The sequence below is a fragment of the Nelumbo nucifera genome, chromosome 2 (genome assembly GCF_055504915.1).
Source record: "Nelumbo nucifera cultivar China Antique chromosome 2, China Antique-T2T, whole genome shotgun sequence".
Classification (NCBI taxonomy): Eukaryota; Viridiplantae; Streptophyta; class Magnoliopsida; order Proteales; family Nelumbonaceae; genus Nelumbo; species Nelumbo nucifera.
The window spans coordinates 32,438,179-32,461,398 of NC_142650.1; the positions used below are offsets into that span (position 1 = coordinate 32,438,179).

The following is a 23,220-nucleotide window of genomic DNA, read 5'->3' on the forward strand; positions in this document are numbered from 1 at the left end:
TTAAATCAATGGTATGAGTAAACCCAACAGATTCCACCATCAATGTTAAGTCGAAAGTAAGAAGGTAGATGGAGGGAAACTTGTTTGCTCTGGTATTTCTCTAGATTCAGTCTAACATGTAACAAATGATGCATACCCAAATTCAGAGCAACGTAGCAACACTGTTTATGTGCCAAGGGATGAAGCATTCTTGGAGGTGGAGCAGTTGAGCTTCTCAGCAAAGATCGTAAAATCAGTGCTAAACTCTCTGATTCCTCATATTGAGATGTCGCTCATTGATACCAACCTTGGCTTTCCATGCTTCACAGAAATAGACTCTCTCTTCAATGATGGGATTACAAAAATAGACTCCATAGTAGAGTAAGAAGTTATGGGAGTCTTCTCGGCAAAGACTACATACTAGATTTCAACATCATTGTTTACATCAAAAATAATTCAAACATTGTCAAAAAATATACAAAAATCAAGAAAAAACAAGGGAGTTTCAAGTTTTAAGAAAACCCAAGAAGAAAAAACTTGGAGGAGAGGAGTTTGGTGAACTAACCTCTTGTCGTCGATGGTTGGACGGTGAGACTATCGCCGTTAGACTCTTCTCTTCCAAAGTGCAGATCTGCAAACAATAGGGAGTTCAAGTTTAAAAAAAAACAAAAAAGATGATTCAATGAAAGGAATAACTTCAGAAAATAGAAGAAAGTGGCAAAACGACATGTCCGCCGACCACTTTTCCTCACCACCGATCGTCGCCAGTGGACCTGTAACTAGGTGCGCCACTACCTAGTAGATATGTTCGAAAGAGAGGAGATGGAGGTATAACCATCGTGTGGGGGTAGTTTAGGAATTACAAGAAAATATTAGGGATTGGTTCGTCCCATTTTATTGGAGAAGTACTTTTTGAAGAAGTGTTGAAAAAAAAGGCAACTTCATATTACTTTTTAATAAGTACTTCTTTTAACAAAAAGTACTTCTTACCCACTTTTTTACCAAACACATAAAACCACTTAATGTGTGGCCCTAACTCTTAAAAGAAATACTTCTTATAAGTGATATTAAACAGGGGCTAAGTCAATCAACTCTAATAAGGCAATGCTAAATGGTTTGACTCTAAAAATTGAGATTGGTGGTGGTGATTAGGTCGAATGAAGAGAGGAGGAAAGACTAAGAAAGAGAATCTGGATCTCCTCTCCCCTTAACAGGTTTAATGCATATGGTGTTAATGGGTCTCCAATGGGTATGGGGCCTATTTATAGTGTTTTGGACCTCCATCTTTTAAAAATGTCTTATATTTATTTTTCCCATTTTGCCCTTAATTAATGCACATGTATTTATTTGCTATTCCCAGTGTTCTTAAATATTATTCTATAATATTCTAATTCTTGAATCATTTGTAAATAATTAGTAGATAATTGGTCTGACCTAGTCCGATTTGACTTAGATTTATGCCCGACTGGTCGAGTTGATATACTTGTATAAATCCATTGTCTCACTTTATCCCATTGCTTAACAATAGGTAAAGGCCTTAGTTAAGTAGAAGTTGGGTCAGGTGTTTTAACTATTCTACTCAGGTATTAGCCCTCATTTTGGGAGTGAAGTTGTAGAACGATGCTTCCAAAATTGAATATTTGTTAAAGAATTTCTGTTACAAGGTAAGCCCCCAAAATTCTAAAACAATTTAACTTTGAAGAATTTTTGAAAGATTATCCCCCAAAAATATTGAAGAGTTTTGTAAAAGATTAGCCTCCAAATATCTTAATAATTTTTGAAAGATTATCCCCTAAAAATCTAAAGAATTTTATGAAATATTAGCTCACAAATATTTAAAGAATTTTCTAAAAGATTAGCCCCCAAATTTCTAAAGAGATTTGTGAAAGATTAACCCCCAAATGTTTGAGGAATTTTTGAAAGATTATCCCCCAATATTCTAAAGAAATTTATGAAAGATTAGCCTCCAAATATCTAAAAACTTTTCTAAAAAGTTAACTCCCAAAATTCTGAAAAGATTTATGAAAGTTTAGCATCCAAATGTCTAAGGAATTTTTTTCTTTAAAGATTAACCCCCAAAATTCTAAAGAAATTTGTAAAAGATTAGCCTTAAAATGTTTGGGTAACTTTTTGAAAGATTGGCCTCCAAAATTTTGAAGAAATTTATGAAAAATTACCCCCAGTTTTTTATTTAATAATCTAATAAAAAACTGGAAAACTTCAACTGATTCTAATTATTGCTTCCAAATGAACCAAAAATTAATGATCAGAATCCAACTCTGATTCTCGTCTAAACCAAACAGTCACTAGGAATAGGTAATTTTTATTCTGATTATAGGGGATTTTAATTCCAATTTCAATTCTGGTCTTCACCATGAACCAAACGGACCCTATAGCAGTATGGGATTTAAAGGAAATGGTAGGGAAGGGCAAGTTGGCTAAGGTTTCCCCACCTTTCCCTACCCTTTTCTTCAAACTAAACACAACCTAAGTGTAATAACACTTTCATGTAAATTTAAACTAGTTTGGTCCACAACCTAAGTGTGAATCTGTCTTTGAATTTCTTCACGTCTTTGTGGCTAAAATATCCTATATGTTAATTCGGTTTTATTTTATTATGTGTAAAATCATAAAGAGGCAATGGTTTGATCATGCATTATAAATAATAACTAATACTTAACCAAAATAGTAACTAATAACTAATAATGAAAAAAAATTCCATTAATGCTTCTAGTTGCTTTTTGTGACTGGACTACTCTTATTTGGTAATATATGCTTATTGTATAGCAGGGCAAAATCTCAATTGGTTTAGGTTTCTTTGAAAGAAATTATACTATCTTCAATTGTCATTTCATTATTGTTTTGGTTCAAAATGATTAAATTACTTTTTTTCTTTAAAACATATTTATATGATACACCTGACCTAGTAATCATACAACATCGACCTAGGTCTCCAAAATTATTGACATAGATGTTTACCAGTGGATGGCTAGTGATCGATGTCATTGGAATAAGTTTTCAAGGCAGTTCACCAATAAACATTTATGCTGGTGGTTTTGTAGACCTAGACCGATAGTTTATAACTGTTGACATATAATTACTTTAAAGAATGAAAATGAACAAGATGGGGCATGAATACTTTTCATATTGCAAGCAACTTCAATTTTGTGTTATGGGCTCATTTTTCATTCTAAAAGAATGAGGCCCATGGTATGAACTTTGTAACCAAACACTCTAATATAATGTTATTCATATTAAAGCATATAATTACTTCAAAGAATGAAAATGAACAAGATGGGGCATGATTATTTTTCATATTGCAAGCAACTTCAATTTTGTGTTATGGGCTCATTTTTCATTCTAAAAGAATGAGGCCCATGGTATGAACTTTGTAACCAAACACTCTAATATAATGTTATTCATATTAAAGCATATAATTACTTCAAAGAATGAAAATGAACAAGATGGGGCATGATTATTTTTCATATTGCAAGCAACTTCAATTTTGTGTTATGGGCTCATTTTTCATTTTAAAAGAATGAGGCCCATGGTATGAACTTTGTAACCAAACACTCTAATATAATGTTATTCATATTAAAAAAAAAGAGTGGGTGGGGGGGGGGGGGGTAAATACACTTGGGTTGATGTAATTTTTTATTGGAATGGAAATGGCTTGAAAACATACCATTTAAACTAAAACCATAGAATCTAAAGATCATCAATATGTTTTCCTAACTAAGGAAGGTAACTCTAAGGGAAAATTCCAGACTAGTACCATGTACTCTGGGTCTAATGCCACTTTGGTCTCCGAATTTTAAAACGCGACAGTTTAGTATCCGAACTTTAAAACGCGATAGTTTAGTATCCGAACTTTTAAAACATGTCAATCTAGTACCTACAATTTGATGCACTCGGGTGGGCTCGGGCTTGGGCCAGGGTCGGGTTGGTCAATGAACCCACTTTAAAATTATACATATATATATTCATTTATATATACAAATATGTATATATAAATATAGGTAAATATGTATATAAAATTTACATATATACACATATGTATGTATAAAACTATAAATGTATATAGTTGGGCTGGGCTTGGGCCGGGTTTAGGCTACCTAAGGGCTAGGCCTGTGCCTAGCTTGAAAAATAAAAAGCCTGACTTTTTGGGCCCAAGGACTAAAAATCCAAGCCTAGCCTGTGTAAAATTCTGAGTTGGGCGAGTTTGGGCTCGAGCTAGGCCCGCCCAAGTTGCACCCCTAGTCTCCTATCTCGCTGTCAATAATCAAGACCAATAGAAGATCCAAGGCTGACTCCAACATCGGCCATGCTACTATCATGCCAATCACGGAGAGTGAGTGCAACCCAAACCAAATAGGGACCACTTTCATTCATCGCCTCAAACCAACCACCTTAATTAGCACCTGGTGAAGCCACCCTTGGGGAAAACCTTCTGAGAACCAACATTCCAACAATCCAAATCCTCTTTTGTTCTGAACCAACACTCAACTTACCACTTCAACAATCCAGCTGGACCTTCCAATGTTCTACCTTCAAGCAACCCGCATAGCACTTAATCCAAACTTTAGTTGTAGGACCCCCAAACTATCAACATCCACCCAAGCCTTGGGAAGTTTGATGTTCGTGGAGCATCCATAGAATCTTCTCTTGTTGACAAAGTAGTTGAACAACTTGAAGTCGATCTCTGAGGACATAGATTGAATTAAGTGGGGGAGACTGTCACAAGTGAAGCTTTTAACCACGCCACTGCCACCAGCATGCCAATCAAGTGTCTTTGTGTGTGTCTTGGGTGGGCTATATGTGTATTTTGTATGTAGGGGACTATCCATGGCAGTATTGTAATTATCAGTATAATTTTTCAACACCTATGATGTTTCCTTCTATCACTCCTCCAAAAGCTCAAGCTATTCTTTGAAGGGAGGTAGGTAGTCGAGTGAACTAAGAACATGTAAAAGTTAAGCATGAGGTCCCTTCGACACAAAGTCATTTTGTGTTGAATTTGTCTAATTTGTATGTCATCCTTATTGCAATACAAAGTGACTTTGTCTAATTTGTATGTCATCCTTATTGCCTTTGTTGTTACTTCATAGGCTTCCTCTAATATAAGATTAAATATTGCAGCCTGGGGTTTGTCCTTCAAATTTAGTGATTAAAGATTCTTAAACATTCGCTTTCAACAATTACGAGTGGTGGTGATATGCTGCTGCGTCAAAGCATCAGCCTCTTACCAACTAGGACATACCAAAGAAACAACATTGTGATCACGAGGGTGGTTCAAGAACCAGACCTTCAATTTTGAGTTCCTTTGTCCATCAAAGGTAAAATAAATTAATGAAAAAGGTAAAATAAATTAATGATTTCATAAATTAAAGAAAAATGTAAAATAAATTAGAAAAGAATAATTTGGGCATTTAGAAAACTTTAAATAGTCAGGTGAGAATTTTTTTCGAAGTTAACGGAACACTGATGGAGGGGTGTCTTTTGTGGCAAACAAAAGTGCAGGGGGGTTCATTGTCACTGATCCCATAATACAAGGGGTCTTTGTAATGTATCTTTTTTTGGGAGGAGATCCTATATTGCCTTATATATCTTGGGAAAAGTACAGAATCGCCCAATGCAAATTTCTGATTTTCACTATTGCAGAGCTATAAACATTCAAAATGTCAACAATTCATACTATGCACCAATGTCTGCCTGTGAATTGACATCAATTCTGAGCTAGCACCTACCCCAACAGTACTTTAAGCTTACAAATTCTAACCCTAAGTTGAGCCGTCATTCTCCCTATAATCTTTTACCAACCCTTTACATTGCCTCATTGTCAAAATAGGGTTTTATTTAAATAATTATTCTATCAAAATAACACTAATTTCTATCTAATTTGCCTCTCATGATAACACATAGAGGTGTAAATAGATTGAAATTGAATCAAGTAATATTCAAATTCGAATTGAATTAAAAAATTAAAATTTGAATTTGATTTGATATCAGAAGAATATTAAAAAATAATATTTGAATTTTGAATTCAATTGAATATTTGATTTGATTTAAATTTGACCAATTTATATTTTATTTTAAGTTTATATACAATATAAATAGTTTTAATTATATAAAAATATAAAAATTATTTAAATATTTTATATAAATTATGTTATTTTGATAAACCATAACATTAACTATTAGAATTAACAAAAAAGTTAAACAAGGAAAGGTCTAGAATTAACAAAAAAGTTAACTATTAGAATCAGAACCTCTTCTCATCAAAAGCTTTGGCCCGGCTAGCCAGGTCATGGGCCATGATGTTCAAAGTTCTATTTACATAACCAAAATAGAAAGAAGAAAAGTCACATATTCATCAAATTAAATTGGGTCATATCTAATTTGATCAATTATCATATTCCAATTCTTCGAATTCAATTCGATTATACAGAACTTCTAATAATAACTGAAATGGCTGAATTGAATGACTTATTATTTATCTCTTTTAGTGAATAGATCATTAAGGAGGTGATGAATTCCTTCACTGCTTAAGGTGAAAATCGGGTTGATCATTACCGGTCAAATGGTTTGTTATTAAGGCTTAGTTTGGAAAGAGTACAAATGCAAATATGTATTGTGTAAATATATATATTTTTTGCATTTATACTCTTTCCAAACTCAGTTTAGAAGGAATACAAATATTAATATGTACAATATAAATATAAATACAAATATAAATATATACAATATAAATACATACAAACTAATACAAAATATAATGTTTTATACTCCTCCCAAACTGAACGTTAATAATCTTATAAGTCATTCAATTTTTTTTTTTTTTGCCAACCAACGGACAATTTCAGCCGTTCAAATGTTTTTAGTTATTTTTATTTTTTTTTAGCACAGGCGTCCAAAGGGAATTGATACATGCATCTAGCGTATTCCAACATTCTCCCCTTTAGTCATATTGCCAACTACGAACAAATATCAAAAGAAGGAATGAACCTCCAATTCGATCTTTAGTCCTTTTACTTAATAGAGCTTGGAATGAACCTTATCTTTTGTCAATTTTCTTGGACGGAGAGCTCGTGTAGTTTGCGTAAGTTTTATTTAAAAACACTTAAAAGCAGCTTTGTTTTGCCACGTGGAAGGAAGTCAATTGGGGCTGAAACTTGTCATGCATTTGAGAAGTTAGTTGCCACGTGTAAGATATAGATTTTTAGTTTATCTAAACAGTTTTCCTACACGGCGGCCCGTCTACCAATTCTCCACCCTAATCCCCTAAAAAGTTTATTCTATCAACCCCGAAGCATCTAATGCCTTTAGAGGCCCTTTTGTGCGAGGAATTTGGGCCGTTGATTGAAGGGGGGCTGAGGCATTAAGGGTCATGATTAAAAGTTCTTAACTAGGGTTAAGGTAGTGAGGATGAAATGAAACCCTAGTGAGAGTGTGAAGGGTTAAAGCTTTGAAAGAATTTTCAGAGAATAGGGAAGAGTGAGAGAGACATATATAAAAAGTGCAGATGCCTTGTTGATGTCCTCCTCTTCTTTTGATTTCCTTTTTCCCGTTCAGCTGGGTGAGAGAAGGTGAGAGAAGAGTGTTCAGGCTAGAGAGAAGAGAGGGAGAGAAAGGAGAGTGGGAGTGAGAGATGTCGGACGACGACCATCACTTTGAGTCCAAGGCCGATGCTGGCGCGTCCAAGACCTACCCTCAGCAAGCTGGAACCATCCGTAAGAACGGATACATCGTGATCAAGGCCAGGCCATGCAAGGTATCGAATATCAATCCTTTATGTATGAATCCCTCTGTTCACGTCTTTGTTTGCTTGTTGTGTTCTTAATTTTTCATCTGGAAAAAAGTTTGATTTTGTATAATGGGTTTCCACAAGATCGCTGTGGTTTGTTTGGTTCTTATTACCGTCTGATTGCCTGCTGGATTTCATTCCTTTTGGATTTTGGTTTCGTGTTTTTGGTTGATTTTTGTGTAATTAATGGATAGATGCTTCTTTTCATTTTCCCCCTTTTTTCCTTTTTAATTTTTTAAGTTCCATTTAGACTATGCATTTGTCCCGGATAGTTATTCTTTTATTTTGTTTTTTCCAGTTTTTGGTGTTTCACCTAATATGATTTGTTCTTTCCCATGCACTTTTCCCCCTATTTTTAGTTGGTTTTCTGTGATTTGTTTTTTAATTTTTTCTGGTTCTGTACAATATCATATGGGAATCCCTCTACTATATCAAGCGGATCAATAGGGATAACTTTTTTTTTTTTTTTGCTGTTTCCTCCTGGTTATTGCTCAGTGATCTTCAGGGGTATAGTAAATTTATGTTACATCCAAGATATCTGCAACAAATTTTCTTTATATAAATATTCTTATAGGAATTAGGTTTCCTTTCTTGGTTCTTTGGAGATTATGTTTGGGTTGGTTAGGTTTTTATGATCTTGAGCCAACTCTAAATAGTTGGTTTTGAGGCTGAGTTGAATTGAGGGTTTTATGATCTTGGTGGCACCTTAAAAGTCTTGTTTCACTTAAGAAATTGAGTTCTTCTATTAGGGAAACTCATAATTGAGGATGGTATTATTTTGTAGGAGTTGATTTTGCTTCACAGTAGCACTGGATGTGGCTAATCCAGTTCCCTTGGTTGTTAGAAGTCCTATTGTTTTTGTTTCTCAGATTAACTTTATCTCGTTTTAATACTTCGTCTAAAATCTCCAAGTTTGATGGTTTTGGATTTGATACAGATTAGACAACTCAGAGTAAATGGAAAAAAAAATGAAGTCATGTTGATAGAATGGTCTTACCTTTATGTATTATCTTTTTCTAGGACTAATGTGTGTTCTTGCACAGTATAGATCAACTCATCCAAGATCTATGACAAAGTCTGAAAGTTTACATTCCATCTTTTGAGATTGAGGGCAATGAGAAATCTCTGTTGAAGGCGTAAATTATAAGATTTCTCTTCTGAATATGGCCCTCATTTGGTAGTAAGCAGTGTTGCATGGATTCTCCAAATTGATGAAGTGTCTCTGTTGGATTTTGACACTTGATGAATTCTTGAGACTCTCCAAATTTCTCCTTGCTTAGTTGGCTTAAATGAACAGCTAAAGTACAAAATGAGCTTTATTTTTGTTATTAAGTAGCCAAGACACAGTTCTAAACCATTTTCCCTAGGTGTAAAATGCCAGAATTCAAAAAAGAAAAGCCTATTTTAATATATTATATTTTTCTATTGGATGTCTCTGAGTCCTTTATTTTCTTCTTGTGTGTCAGATTCCTGGAAACATGTCAGATTTTAATTCTTGTGTCCATGTCCTTGCAGCACTGACTGTAACTTGATATACATTAATTTTTGGGTGGTTATCCTTCAGGGGTTTTAGTTATGTCTTTTAGGAAATGATTGATGGTGGATGATTAAAATTTTAAAACTTGTCCCAGTGGGTTGAAAATGTTTTCTAAGGTGAAGTATATAGTTATTTGAATGCAAAGCTGACATGGTTTGACATGTCAATGAAGGATATGTTCTACTCCAGAAAATTGTTCTGGGTCATCTATCAGTAAACATGGAGGTTGGGCAGGTTGCTTGGACTTTGTGGAATTGCAAGTTTGCTCGGTTAAGTCTTTTCCTTGACCAATTTTGTGTTGACTCTTCCAAGGGGCATGGTGTTGGTATTGGAATTGTGTTCTATTCTAAAGGATCCATTCTAGAAGAACACTTCTTGATGTTTATATTTAATTTGGCCTCGTTTGGTCTGGTTTCACTATTGATGTCATGTTCTGTTCTGAAGGGCTACGTTCTAGAAGAGAACTTCTAGTCTTCATATTTATATCAGTTATGATTGTTTTTAACTAAAGAAATTATTGTTCAATGTGAAAAAGGCCATAGAGGAAAAAGGGAAAGAGTACACACCCACCAATGAGGAGGGATGTGCTTTGGATTAAATTCTTCCATATTGGAATGCAAACTTTATGTATTTCTGTGCATGGCTTGTACCTTTTGACCTTCTTAGTTGGTATCTAGGTGCTTTTGTCTTTGGGTGGGGTTGGGGGTTGTGGAGGCTTTGATATTATTCTTGTATTTATCTTTTAATGAAAAATCATAATTTTTTTTTTATAAATAGAGCCATTGATTTAGGAACCTCCTATTTTTTCCAAATACTAGCACAGAATAGGGGTGGAAATGAATCGAGCTTTTCACGAGCTATTTCGAGTTCAGCTCTTGAAAAGCTCAATTCGGCTTAGTTTAAATCAAGCTTCAAGCCGAGCTCGAGCCCGTTGAAGCTCTACTTGAGGCTCATGAGCCTAATCGAGCTTTATGCATACATACATACATATGTATAGTAATACTTTTTATTATATGTATAATGATATTTTATATATATTTTATTTTTTATATATATGATAATAAATAATTTTTATGTGTAATTTTTATTTTTTATAGGAAGCTTGGCTCATAGTTGAGCTCGCCGAGCTCGAATATACGAGCTTTTGAGTTGAGCCGGAGTCTAGCTCAAGTGTCTAGTGCGAATCGAGTTCAAGCTTGAGTCTAACATTGTTTTGGTGAGTCAAGCTCGAATAGCTAGATATTTGGCTTGGCTACATGGGAAATGGGGACATGACTCTCCATTTCCTAATATCCTAGATGCAGTTAGGACTGACCTGTTTAATGAGCTTATATTGTGCTTTCTTATCTATTTTTTGAAGCTAATTGTTACAGAAATTTTAAAAGGTATGCTGCATCCCTCACCTAGGCCTAGGTGCTGCCCATTTGAAAATGCATATGCCTGGTATGCCTTGTGCCTGAGCCCATATGTGCACTTCAGCCTAGTTCTGCGCCTTTTCAAGCATAATGACTGATCTGGGGGCTTTGCCCCTATACCTTTGACCAAGCTTCTTGAGGGAAGTCCAAACCAGAATTTAGGGCATCACATGAACTTGTTTCAAGGGGCTTGGTAGAGAGGTGGAGGGTTGATCTTGTAGAAATAGGAATGCAGGATGTTTAACATCACGTTAGTTATTTGAAGTAGGAATGCAAGATTCTCCAATGAGTGATTGAATATGTTTTATATCATGTTTGATTTTATGTTTACATTTTCAATTTAAATATGTTTTTTTATGCTATGTTTATTTATTTTAATTTGAGCCAATAGGCTTTTTAAAACATTTAGTTTCTTTTAAAATTTATATTTGTATTTTTTAATTAATACTATTTTAATTTTGATTTTGTTTTGTTTAAATTTTGTACCCTGCACTTTGGGCGCAAAAGCCAAGTGCACATCAGTTGAATTTGTTAATGCTTTTCTCTTGACACATTAGTTAAATTTTCAACCAAAAGAATGTATTTAAAACATCCCATCAGATATTAGTTGTGTTAATGCCATCCAGTATATCGATGCTGTATCTGGTGTTTAGTCAAGTATGTAATTATGTATTATGCCTGAGGTTGATATGCGGGGCATGGATGCTATGCTATTGGTATTTTGGTAGGCAAATGGGCTATACTATGGGGGTATTCCTCCCCCAATCCCTGGTGAAGGCTGGATTAGATCCCAAGCCTCAGGTACAAAATTATGCATTTATCCATCGATTTATGGGATTTCAGTTGAAGTTCTCCCTGTTTCCACCAGAACAGTACTTCATAATGTGCTTGATTTTCTGGTATTTTGGCAAATGAAATATATTGGTATTTTTATTGCCAATACTTGTTAAAGTTCGTTAATTATGGGATTTCTTATTATTGATAGTTTTCTATCTCCTTTAGTGGGAACTGGGAAGTTTTCTTGGCAAGGTATAAGAGGATTTATGACGAATTGTCTGCAAGATACATGATCCAAATTAGGTGTTTGGTGGGTGGGGGGGTGGACTGTGGAGCCATGGAGGTGCTCATTTTTGGGAAATTTCGAAGTGGTGTATGAATGGGTTGGTCATACTTCTATCTTAGCTTTGTAGGTATTATGAAGTTACCTTGAAGAGGATGGGTTTGCCTTCAGAAATGGGTAGATAGCTGACATTTGTTAATTACCATGAAGATGATGGGTTGCCTTCAGAAATTGGAAGTTAGCGGGCATTTCTTGCTTATATCCTGGCTATTATGCTCTTGCTTATCCTGAAGTGGTTTCATGTATGCTAAGCCAGATTTGAAGCAATCCAGCTCCTCAGGTTGCTCTGCATCTGTTGAGAAGTCCCTGCAGGATTACTACATCTCGTGTAAGGATGCTCCCATGTATGCTAAGCCAGATTTGAAGCAATCCAGCTCCTCAGGTTGCTCTGCATCTGTTGAGAAGTCCCTGCAGGATTACTGCATCTCGTGTAAGGATGCTTTTATCTATTATTTCATTGCAATCATACTTGTATATGTCGATGTATGTGGTGATCGGTCCTTTTGCTTTGAGGGCATCGTATGATGCGTCTACTTGTTCCATCCATTGTAATAAACTTGATTCTAATGTGATGTTTGGTGCATGTCACACACCTTCATGTGGCTTTTGAAATCTACTTGTCGTGCTAGCAATCACACTCTCATCTCGTAGGTATGCTTGTTACGTGCTGACTGTACATTTTATACCAGTAATGATTCTTACTGTTTTCGTTCCTTGCTATAGTGGGAAATGGAGCTGTAGATGGTTTTAACACATTTAACCCATTCATGTACAAGGGGTAACATTGAACTTCATGGTCCTTCCCAACACCTGGCCTTTTTCTCATTTTCTTTTTCTGCATGCAGGTTGTTGAGGTCTCTACCTCCAAAACAGGGAAGCATGGTCATGCCAAGTGTCACTTTGTGGGGATTGATATATTTAACGGCAAGAAGCTTGAAGATATTGTGCCTTCGTCCCACAACTGTGATGTAAAACATCGCCCATGTTTTCTTTTTTTCTTAAGTTTTTCCCTCTTGGCTTTCATTTTTAGGGGCATCATTCTCACTTTGTCAGTGATGCTATAGAATCTTGTTGGTTTAGTCGTTTATTCGTATTGTCTTTTGCAGGTTCCCCATGTTAATCGTACTGATTATCAGCTGATTGATATTTCTGAAGATGGTTTTGTAAGTTACTTATTTGCAAGTTCTGCTATTTGGGTTTTAGTTTATATGTTCTTGGTTATCAAACCAACCGTGGTTGATTGGGCTTGTGTAGGTGAGCCTTCTGACTGAAAATGGGAACACTAAGGATGATTTGAGGCTTCCCACTGACGAGAATCTGCTGACCCAGGTTCGTAGCCAGCTCCCTTGAACCCAACTCAATGAAATTTCTGATGCATTTTTTATTGACCAAGGCTGGCCTGAAGTTCTTAACTTTCATATTTACTTTACTTTTTGTATACAGATTAAGGATGGGTTTGCTGAAGGAAAGGATCTCGTAGTGACGGTCATGTCTGCAATGGGCGAGGAGCAGATCTGCGCTCTCAAGGACATTGGCCCTAAAAATTAAACTATTAAGCCATATATCTGGCTACATATTATAGCTATACAAAGAACCACTTTTTTTTTTTTTTTAATTTCCTGGTTCAGTACCACTGCGTGGTGTTGACTCAAACTATTAAAATGATCTGGTAGTATTGTAGTTAGAAAAACTTAGTTTCAGCTTTGTACAAGGGGGGAAATGGTAGGCAACGGCTTTGATGATCCCCTTGTATGGGGGACCGGAACTGCCCAGGGCCTGCTGCGGTAGGATAAGCTATGTTCTATGATGTCATATTCTTTTATGTTTTTCGACTTAAATATAGAGTTCATAACTTCATATTATGTGAAAATCTCAGGTTGCATTTTTCTCCCTGTGCATTACATGCATCAAATATTTTGATTTTTTGAATTTCAGAATTGGCCACAACCACAAGGGGTTAATTGGATTCTGTTTCAGATGTCATATGGTCCAAGTAGGGCTTTAATTGTTGCTGGTGGTTCAGTGGCTTCAGCCCTCGGGCTCTGGACTGGTGAAAACCTGTTGTGACCTGAATGTTTGTTTATGGTGCACTGCACCAGTTGAGTTAATGGCATTCACAGCCTAAATAAATTGTTGCTCTTGAAAGGTGGACTTTATGTAATGACTATCTTCTTGTGGCAGTCTTCTGCCATTCTTTTAATTTTTGCTTTCGATTTACAGTTGTCTGTTCAGGTGTTGTTCTCCCACATTAATGCTTCCCATGTTGCCCTGTTTGCTGCCGTTCAAGGTATTTATTATAGAGTTGTCTTCTCATCGAGTCAGCCAGTCAGGGTCCCCCCCCCCCCTCTCCTTTCTGCTGGAGAGCTGGGCAATTTTCTGATTATCTTTCGAGCTTCGACCCTTGGGAGTTGGGACTGTGTGATAACCAAGTCATTTTGGGTCAATTCTTATCTCCTATTTCCTAACTGAGCTATTTCCATTTCAGTTTTGTGGATTGATTAAGGGTCCGTTTGGTATACAGTTGGAATTGGAATTAGAATGGTCTATTCTTGTCTGGTTGGTTCAGAGAGGAATGGGAATGGGAATTGAAATCAGCAGGAATGGGGGATTTCATTTCCAAGGGAGGGGTAGGGAATGGCCATTTCCTCAAATGGGGGAATGCCATTTTAGCAAGAATGGGAATAGGATTCTGATTTTATTTAACCAAACAGTTGAAATCGGAATAGCCCATTTCAATTCTGATTTCAGACCCCTATTCCCGTGAACCAGACGGGGCCTAAATTAGTTTCCTAATAAAATGTTATCCCTGAATTGGAGCAATAACACCTTTGCTAGAGCCATAATTCAGCTTGGTAGGTTGCTTTCTGTGTTTTGTAGCTGGAAATCTAAATTAGCTCCAAGGATTTTGTCGTTCCTTTTTCCCCTTTGCCATTTATTTTTTGGGTTTGACCACTGGACATTGTTTGCCTTGCGTAATAGTTTGATAATTCCTTTATTTGATAGGAGCATGGTGTTGCATTGGTCAGACTTGTTTGTAGTGTAGACATTGTTGGTGATTTGTACCATGGTTGTTTGTATTAAACGCCGCCGCATCAATTCCATTAGGTATTGAGTTTAAACATTAATTTTCTGTTTGGTTGAGACTGTTTTGAGTTAAAACAGTTATTAAGCATTTCTAGAAACATAAGCCAAGGGTTAATGGGGAAACATCAATTATCCATTTGAAGAAACAATCGAATGACCTGGCTCTTACTTGGCACCCTGCAGTATAAATATATACTTGTGCATCACAGAAGTGTAAAGGCGGATAACTGTTTTAACTCAAACATTTAGGTTAATTTTTTGGGTTTTATGTTTCTTGAAGCATTAGATCTGCATAATTCTTGTGAAATTATTTCTCTATACGTTTGAGCTTGAAATGACAATGATACCAAATACAGCCATAGTTTGTAGGCAGTGCATTTCATCTGTGCTGCGTAAATGGATTGAGTGCAAATTCTGCTTTGGGTTTTACTTCGCTTCCATTGTTTGCACTTTGTGGTGAGATGAAGTAAAATAGAATTTGAAGTACTAGAATTTGCATTCCCATGCATCTTAACAGTGCAAATGAAATTGGTTTGTATGGATCTTCCTACCTTTTCCTACATTTTTTTCAAACCAAACACAGCCTTAGTTTTGTCGTGTTTATACATAAATTTACTTTTGTCACCATCCAGTTTCATGTGACGATCCCATTCTTGCCAAAAAATGTAACAACCCCATGAACGGTAATATTGGTTTACGACAATCAAGCTGGATCTTGACTTAGGCGGCATTTGGTTCCATGTTCATCTTATGGGTGGATCGTTTCGATCCATGCCACAGGATGAACAGGGTGTTTGGCAGGTCGTGGATGAAACCGGTTCATACTATATCGTGGACTGGTCTTGTTCACATTCCATATTATTGGCCACGGCATTTTCTCGTAGAAGGGGTTCATCCACAGTTTAACTTTGATGTCTTGCTTCACATGCTCCTTGGAGAACCCTATCTTTGGCTCTCTACTTCACATTTCAGGAAACTAATTGACCACTATTTTGATGTTATGCTTGTCTTACAAGTAGTACAGGAATAAATGGATTATTATGCATAAATCATTTCGATGCTATGTTTATCTTGCAATAATTTATTTTATCGTTTGTTTAAATATATTATTTTAATATTTTTATTAATAAACTATTAATTAGTTTTTCTTATTTTTTTATGTTTTTATCAATAAAATAATGTTTTTAAATATTAAGAAATATATTTTTTATTTATTTTACTATTGATTTATTAAAATTAATATTTTTTTATTAATATTAATTTATTGATGCCTTTTTTAATATATTTATCATATAAAATACAAAAATTAGATATTTATGATTAATTATGTAGATCATTCATAAAATGTATCTAAAATATATGGAACCAAAAAAGTATGGTGTGGATTAGTTCATACCACGCGTACAAAACACTACTGTGGATGTAGATTGGTCTAATCCACAGTTTGCCCACAATTATTACTGTGGTATGATATCATCAATGCAATCCACACTACACCCATTAATTTCTCATCCACTTTACAAAACACTGAATACCCCCTTAGATGTAATTTAGTCTTCTTGATAGTTGGTTCAGTTTGGAGAGGATTTTGGTGACAGCCAGTCAGCCAGGTTTAAATATGTATATGACAGTATCTTTTGTCATGCATTGGTTTTTGGTCATATTGGAATGAATTAATGTATACTTTATATTTAACGCCTCCTAACTTCTACCACCATCTCATTAATTCCTACATTAACTCTTACATCAAACGTAAGGTCACTTTTGGTTCGACGGAATTTTCCCATAACTTTCTAGTTTCTATATCTCTCACTTATTTTCCGTCAAAACAAACACAAGCTTCGGGTTTAAATCCAGATAAAGACAATTACTCTTACCACTGCACCATATTTACTTGCAAACTCAAATTTCATTACGATTTAATTATTTTCTGATACTTTACAGTATATATAGTTTACATTTATATTTTCTTTTTCTTTTTATTTTTTTTTATGAGCAGCAGTTAACATTTTACATAAACTATTAAAATATGGTATATTATGTGTTTTCACATCTTTTAGGCTTTGTTTACAGTGTTAATCTGAACCGGAACAAAATTTTACTTTTTATCTCTTTTGCACTCATTAGTATTACAAATTTTGTATCTCAAAATCTGTTTAAAAATTTGCACCAACTTTTACCCACATGAGTTCTCTCTCATATAAAGTGAGTGGGATCATATCATTTTGCTGCTGCTTCTTCTTCTTCTTCTCTCTCTCTCTCTTTATTGGCTAATGCTTCTTATTTCATTCCCAAACAAATAATCCTACTCATACCTCCATGCTCTTTCGTATGAGATGGGGATCACATCATTTTACTTGTTACATACAAAATAGACAAGTCCAGATTTAAAGCAAAAGTAAATCAGAATTTACACTTATCCTATTCGCCCTTCCATCCATTTACAACTGTACAAATGAAATTGAAACTGCAAACAAACTGAGCCTTGTATTGATATGATACTTGGCTTTACAAGCACTCAAATCATTCTCTTAATGAAGCATCTGAATAGGCTAAGAGGAGTCTACTTGTATTGTTAACTTTTAAATCTCTTTGAATAACTTCGATTTGAATATAAACTTCCAAAATCGTATAAAATTTGAGAGAATATCATTGACAAATAAAATAGTTTATAAAGCAGTCCAGATGCCTTTCACATGTGGGGCTTCAATAATATATTAGTCCCAAAAAGAAATGGATAGAGTATATTTTAAATTGAATAAAAAAAAAACTGGTTTACCTTTAGGCCGACCAAGAATTTAGGGTCCAAGCTAACAATTGTCGTCTACCATCTTACCTCTCTTGGTCCTTGCTTATTAAGCAAAATTTTCAACAATCTTACATGGGGTCCATCCCATCTATCGGACGGCTAGATGTTCGACACGCGGAATAATTGTAGCAGGTCGTACAATTATAATTAAATTTGAGTGGACACCGTGAAGGCGTTCTCCACCATCCGGATCACCTGCCAACAAAATATATTCCAACTCCTACTAACATCACCTCATCGGTGCGTCTTTGTGGCCTTGTGGGATGCCAGATAATGTTGGTAAGTTGTTGGAATGTATTTCGTTGACAGGAGATTGCCACTATTCACAAAAGGCAAAGCGTTGGTTACAAATTACAATGCGCAATACCATTTGTTTTAACTACGTGGTCGTCTCATAAAGCGTGCGACCGGAAATTATTCTCTTCGCCTTCTTACTGGTCTTCTCATGGCGACTCCTGCTTGCTCAGAAGATTTTTGGAGGTATCTTTCTGTCACTGAAAAGTTAGAGATTTTTTTGGGGTTTCTTCTCAGGTTGTTGTTCATTTGTTTTCGTGGGTTTTGATTCTTGTGGGTTTCCGTTGCAGATTTGTCAAGAACGGGGCCCCGGATAATGCAAATGGGTTGATTCTTGAATCAGTGAGAGAGTCTCTGATTCGGCAGGAGGACACCATTGTCTTTAATCTCATTGAGAGAGCCAAATTCCCGCTTAATTCTCCGGTTTACGATGAGCCTTGTGCACAAATTCCTGGCTGTTGCGGATCCCTTCTTGAGTTCATCGTGAAAGAAACAGAATCGCTTCAAGCCAAAGTGAGAGCTTTTCTTTTCTGTTTCACCTTTCTGGCATCTTTAAATTCATCGATGCCTGCTATTTCCATAAATTCGACATGGGTTCATTTGTTTTTGATTTTTTATTCAGTGTACCAATCTCTTTGATGACATACCAATATAAAATTTCAGTTGAAATACTGTAATTCCCGTCTTAGCTCTCTTTATTTACACATCTGTTTTGGGTTCTGAGTTAATGGCACTTTCTTCTCTGAGAAGTTGGTAGGGTGTTGAGTTTCTCTTTATTTTTAATTTTTTACAGGTAGGTAGATATGAAAGCCCAGAGGAAAATCCTTTCTTCCCAGATGCTTTACCCCCACCAGTGGTTACCCCTTATAACTACCCGCAGGTCAGCTGTTCTTTAAAAGTCAGATCTCCATTTTAACATTCCTGAATCTGAAAATGAATTTTTTTTCTTGATCATAGGTATTACATCCTGCAGCTGCTTCCATTAACATAAATAAGACCATATGGAATATGTATGTGAAGGAACTCCTTCCACTTTTTACTGTTCAAGGTGATGATGGTAACTATGGATCCACTGCTTCCAGTGATGTCCAGTGTTTGCAGGTAAGAATGGGGATGTAATCTTAGTAGAACTGAAAATTGAGTTCATGTATGAGAGTACATATGAAAGGGTAAAGTGGTTATCTTCAGGCCCTCTCTAGAAGGATTCATTATGGAAAATTTGTAGCTGAAGTCAAATTCAGGGATGCTCCACAGGACTATGGGCCTGCAATCCGTGCTCAGGTATTACAGTTATGTTTCTAAGCAGAATATCAAATGGTTTGATCCTTTATTACATGGTAATGATTGTTTTGATACCTACAGGACAGAGATGCTCTGATGAAACTTTTGACATTTGAGAGTGTTGAAGAGATGGTGAAAAGAAGGGTTGAGAAGAAGGCAATGGTTTTTGGACAAGAGGTGAACCTAGGTGACAGGGGGGACAAGGGAAACTACAAGCTTGACCCATCCATTGTTTCTCGCCTTTATGGAGAATGGGTGATGCCTCTGACTAAGGATGTTCAAGTTGAGTATCTCCTCCGTCGCCTTGATTGAAGCTTTTGAATCATGTATTGACACAACTTAAAAGCCTGATGAGTTGCAATTGGCAAATAATTGTTCCTGATGCATTCCCAAAATGTCATGCTACATATGATAGATAAAAGCATGCGTTTATAAATATTAAGAAATAAACTTAAGATTCTATCAGAAGCTCAACTTTAAACAACTATACCAAGAATCTGCTTGTTGATAACTTGATTAATGCTTGTATGATGCATCATTCTGTGTCAAGTATGTGTCAATGGAATCGTAATTCAATTGGATGTTGAATTATGTACCAAAAAAGTGCTGTATTACTTGTATAAAAAAAAGTGCTGTATTACAGTACAAGGAAAAAAAACTGCATACCTCAAATTGTAAATAGATCAGTAACAAATTTAAAACAGAAATTTAAGGAATGCTAATTGATTACTATGTGGATTATTTAATGGGAGAGGAAGACCATAGATGTATGATCAAATCCCCAGAAGGTGATGATCAATGAGAAGATCTTGAAACCACTCATGGGGTCATTAAGGAGGACAGCTGCAACACTTGTAAGAGGTACCCTTACTGCATTAAAAGTACCAGTCAGCACAGTAGAAGCCAGATAGAGCAGGCCTGTTCCCCCCAAACCCCTAGCTGAAAAGTAATAGAAGCCCAGATGAGAACCAGGTAGTATGAGGCTTCTCCATGTTTGAAACTTTTAGCTTCACACTTCATTCCCTGAAAATCCCCATTTACAATTAAAGCAATTGTAGTAAACACAGGAAAACACAGAAACCATTATATGCTGCTCCAACACAACATGGAAGGATCTTCTCCCTTGTAACTACACAAAAAGTAGCTCTGAAAGAGCAAAGATAAGACCATTCAGTGCAGATCCCATAATCTCCCAGAAAACTGCCAGGTTATATTGGCTACTACTGGTATAGCTACATCTGTCTGAATCTGAATCCAATGCAATGATAACCATAGCAGCAGTGATGATTACAATGGCATTTAGACTGCAACTGTCCAATTTATTTTTCACTATAAAGTAGCCAAAGATTGCTGAAAACACAAGAGTAGATGAAGCTAGAAGAGAAGCAATTGATGCTGGGAGGTAAGCATAAGCCCATGCAAACATGAAGTTGTCAGCAGCACTTGAGCCCAATATAACATAAGACAGAGTTAATTTGAAAGTAAGAGCAGTGGGCTTGGTGTTACCAAGGTACAAAGGAAGTAAGAAGGCAGCAGTTAGAGGCCATGCTGCAACTGCCACCCATGCAATGATCTACTTGCTCTTCCCCCAGCAGCATAATAGAGCCCAAGATAGGAGGCTAGCAGCAGGAAAACCCACAAGCAAAGCTACACTGCTTAGAAGTAGCAGAATCCAATATGACATGGGTTTCTTTCTATATGTTTCCCATGTGGTCAAACTTTGTCTTGAAAACTTTCTCCAGTATGGAACAGAAGGGCCTGATGATGCCCCCTCTTCAGTAATTTGAACAAAAACATCTGCCCAGAAGAGGAAAACAGAAGTTAGGAAAAAGAGTGTATGATTATGAGAAGCATGAATATATTGAAATAGTAAACTGACCACTCAAAAGTCGCAATAGCTGATAAAGGAGAATTGAATTGGATGGATGAGGAAGACAAAGACCTACCTAGAATAAATCCCGCAGAAATTAATGAGGGTGAAAAGAAACCAATTAACCAAATACTTGAAAGGAATCCGGAAAACAAAAAAGAACATAAAATGGTGAAATGGAACCCAATTGAATTGGTGAAAGTGGGTGGTTTCCTCAGAAGAGTGAAGGTAGAACAAAAAGTAATAGGGGATAGTCGTGGCCAAAGGAAATGAGCTAGGACTAAAATTGCTTTCTATTTTTTGGTTTCTTCTCCCCCTCCTAAGGTCCAAGTTTATTACAAAATACAAGGAAGATAGGAATAAATCAAAGATCGGCAAGTCTTTTTATCTTTCTTCTCTGTCCTCGGTCTTGTTTTTAAGGCTCAGTTTAGAAATACAAATACAAACCTACTGAAAGTTGTAGCTCGAGAGCATTTTATAAATGGAAAAAATAAACAAGCTTGTTATCTTTGAATCCCAAGCTTGCATTGTGGGAAGAAAGCTGAAGTTATAATACACTAGAAATTTCTATTCTGTTCTACCAAAAATAGAGAAGGAATTTCTACGTTATTCAAAAGCTGTTGAAGTTTACATCAATTCAAAGAGTATCATTTTATTTATTTACCTTGTCATTCCGATGATTTGACTTCCATGAAGCCAACCAACCACGAACTTGAGCAATGGTGCCGATAACAGTAGGAATTCAGATTAGCTGAACGTTTTAACTGTTCAGCGGGCTGTGGAACCAATGATGAGGCTCAATGCCCATAATAAATTCATGGACCCCACTGTAAAATATGCAGACCCCATGTATTTAATTGTGGCATGGTGGTTCTACACTCAACTGAACAGCTAAAGCGTTCAGGTAAACTTTGCTCTAAAAATAACCAAGCATGCAATTCAGAAAAGTATGGACAGGCCTAATGCAGATTTTTGAATTCTAGTGTAAATCAATAAACATCTAGAAGGTAAAAAATTCACACTCTATGCACTTATACCCACTCGTGGATTGACATTAATTCCAACCTGACACCTACCCCAATTGTACTTTGGGCCTATGAATTCTGACCCTGGGCTGAATGGTTGTTCTCCCCATACAATTTCCTTTTATGGTAAATTACACTACATCTGAAATTACAGCCCCCCATAATCTATTAGTAACCTCCCCCTATAAACCCTTTCTTCCCCATGGATTTGACATTGGTCAAGACTCAAGAGTCATCACCGGTAAGACAAAGAATTTTGAGGTGGGTTGAACAGTCATTCTCCCTTTCTCCCTTTTCGTTTTATAATGTTGAATGTTTTGATTGATTGAATTGAAGGAGACATTTGCCAAATCCACTAATTACAGCCTTTACGTCCTTGCGACCTTTTCCGTCTTGATATTTAACTCTTGAATTTGACTTGTCTGAAAGCTGGGTGCAAATTGAATAGACATCGTGCAGGAAAACGAAACAAACAGTACCGTTGTGGTCCTTTCCTACCGTCACAGTGGCACTTGATCCTGTACCCGCATTTTCAACTTGGAAGGTAAAACACAGTTAGTTCTTGCTTCATGGGTGATGAACCACTTCAATTAGGCCAGTGGCTACAGAAATTTACAAGTCAATCAGATGTCACCACCAGTCACCAGCTTTTTCTTGTGGTCTCCTCCCAGTTTCATGAGATGATATCACAAACAGCATTTTCAGGATTAGAAGACTGGAGCTTGACTCAGAAACAGTCAGGGTTCTATGGCTCTTTCTTGAACTAGTGGCGTAGCCCAACAATGTCAAAAGCATTTTTACAAATGAAGATGAATTGGGAAAAGGTTTTGACGGCAACCTTTTTGCACAGTCCGATCGCCATGGTTATCTGAGAGGTCATCCTGGTTGAGTGGTTGGTTTCTAACTTTGTATGCACATTGACCCCCGTGTCAGGCTTTCCTCGCTTTATTTTGCAGAAAAATATAGGGCCCGTGAAAAATCACTTTCCCTCGGGTAAACTTT

General features: G+C 36.2%; 2 protein-coding genes and 1 pseudogene across 2 annotated transcripts; 2 read left to right on the forward strand and 1 right to left on the reverse strand.

Annotated features, from left to right (window-relative positions):
* The first annotated feature begins 7,457 nt into the window (after positions 1-7,457).
* LOC104603299 (eukaryotic translation initiation factor 5A) lies at positions 7,458-13,725 on the forward strand. The gene is made up of 5 exons (XM_010267296.3): positions 7,458-7,750; positions 12,701-12,823; positions 12,962-13,018; positions 13,110-13,184; positions 13,299-13,725. Exons 1-5 carry the CDS (start codon positions 7,628-7,630, stop codon positions 13,401-13,403), a joined length of 483 nt encoding a protein of 160 aa, XP_010265598.1. The 5' UTR covers positions 7,458-7,627; the 3' UTR covers positions 13,404-13,725.
* Positions 13,726-18,068: 4,343 nt separating this feature from the next.
* CM2 (chorismate mutase 2) lies at positions 18,069-19,819 on the forward strand. The gene is made up of 6 exons (XM_010267295.3): positions 18,069-18,228; positions 18,333-18,555; positions 18,836-18,922; positions 19,000-19,143; positions 19,231-19,323; positions 19,405-19,819. The coding sequence occupies exons 1-6, from the start codon at positions 18,194-18,196 to the stop codon at positions 19,633-19,635; spliced, it is 813 nt and encodes a 270-aa protein (XP_010265597.1). The 5' UTR covers positions 18,069-18,193; the 3' UTR covers positions 19,636-19,819.
* A 104-nt stretch (positions 19,820-19,923) lies between these two features.
* On the reverse strand, positions 19,924-23,013 carry LOC104603415 (putative purine permease 5 pseudogene; annotated as a pseudogene).
* Between the last annotated feature and the right edge of the window lie 207 nt (positions 23,014-23,220).

Coding starts and splice junctions, on each gene's coding strand:
- CM2 (XM_010267295.3), top strand. CDS start 18,194: ATGGCGACTCCTGCTTGCTCAGAAGATTTTTGGAG. Junction 18,229..18,332: donor TGCTCAGAAGATTTTTGGAG/GTATCTTTCTGT, acceptor TTTCCGTTGCAG/ATTTGTCAAGAACGGGGCCC. Junction 18,556..18,835: donor CAGAATCGCTTCAAGCCAAA/GTGAGAGCTTTT, acceptor AATTTTTTACAG/GTAGGTAGATATGAAAGCCC.
- LOC104603299 (XM_010267296.3), top strand. CDS start 7,628: ATGTCGGACGACGACCATCACTTTGAGTCCAAGGCCGATGCTGGCGCG. Junction 12,824..12,961: donor CTTCGTCCCACAACTGTGAT/GTAAAACATCGC, acceptor TGTCTTTTGCAG/GTTCCCCATGTTAATCGTAC. Junction 13,019..13,109: donor ATATTTCTGAAGATGGTTTT/GTAAGTTACTTA, acceptor GGGCTTGTGTAG/GTGAGCCTTCTGACTGAAAA.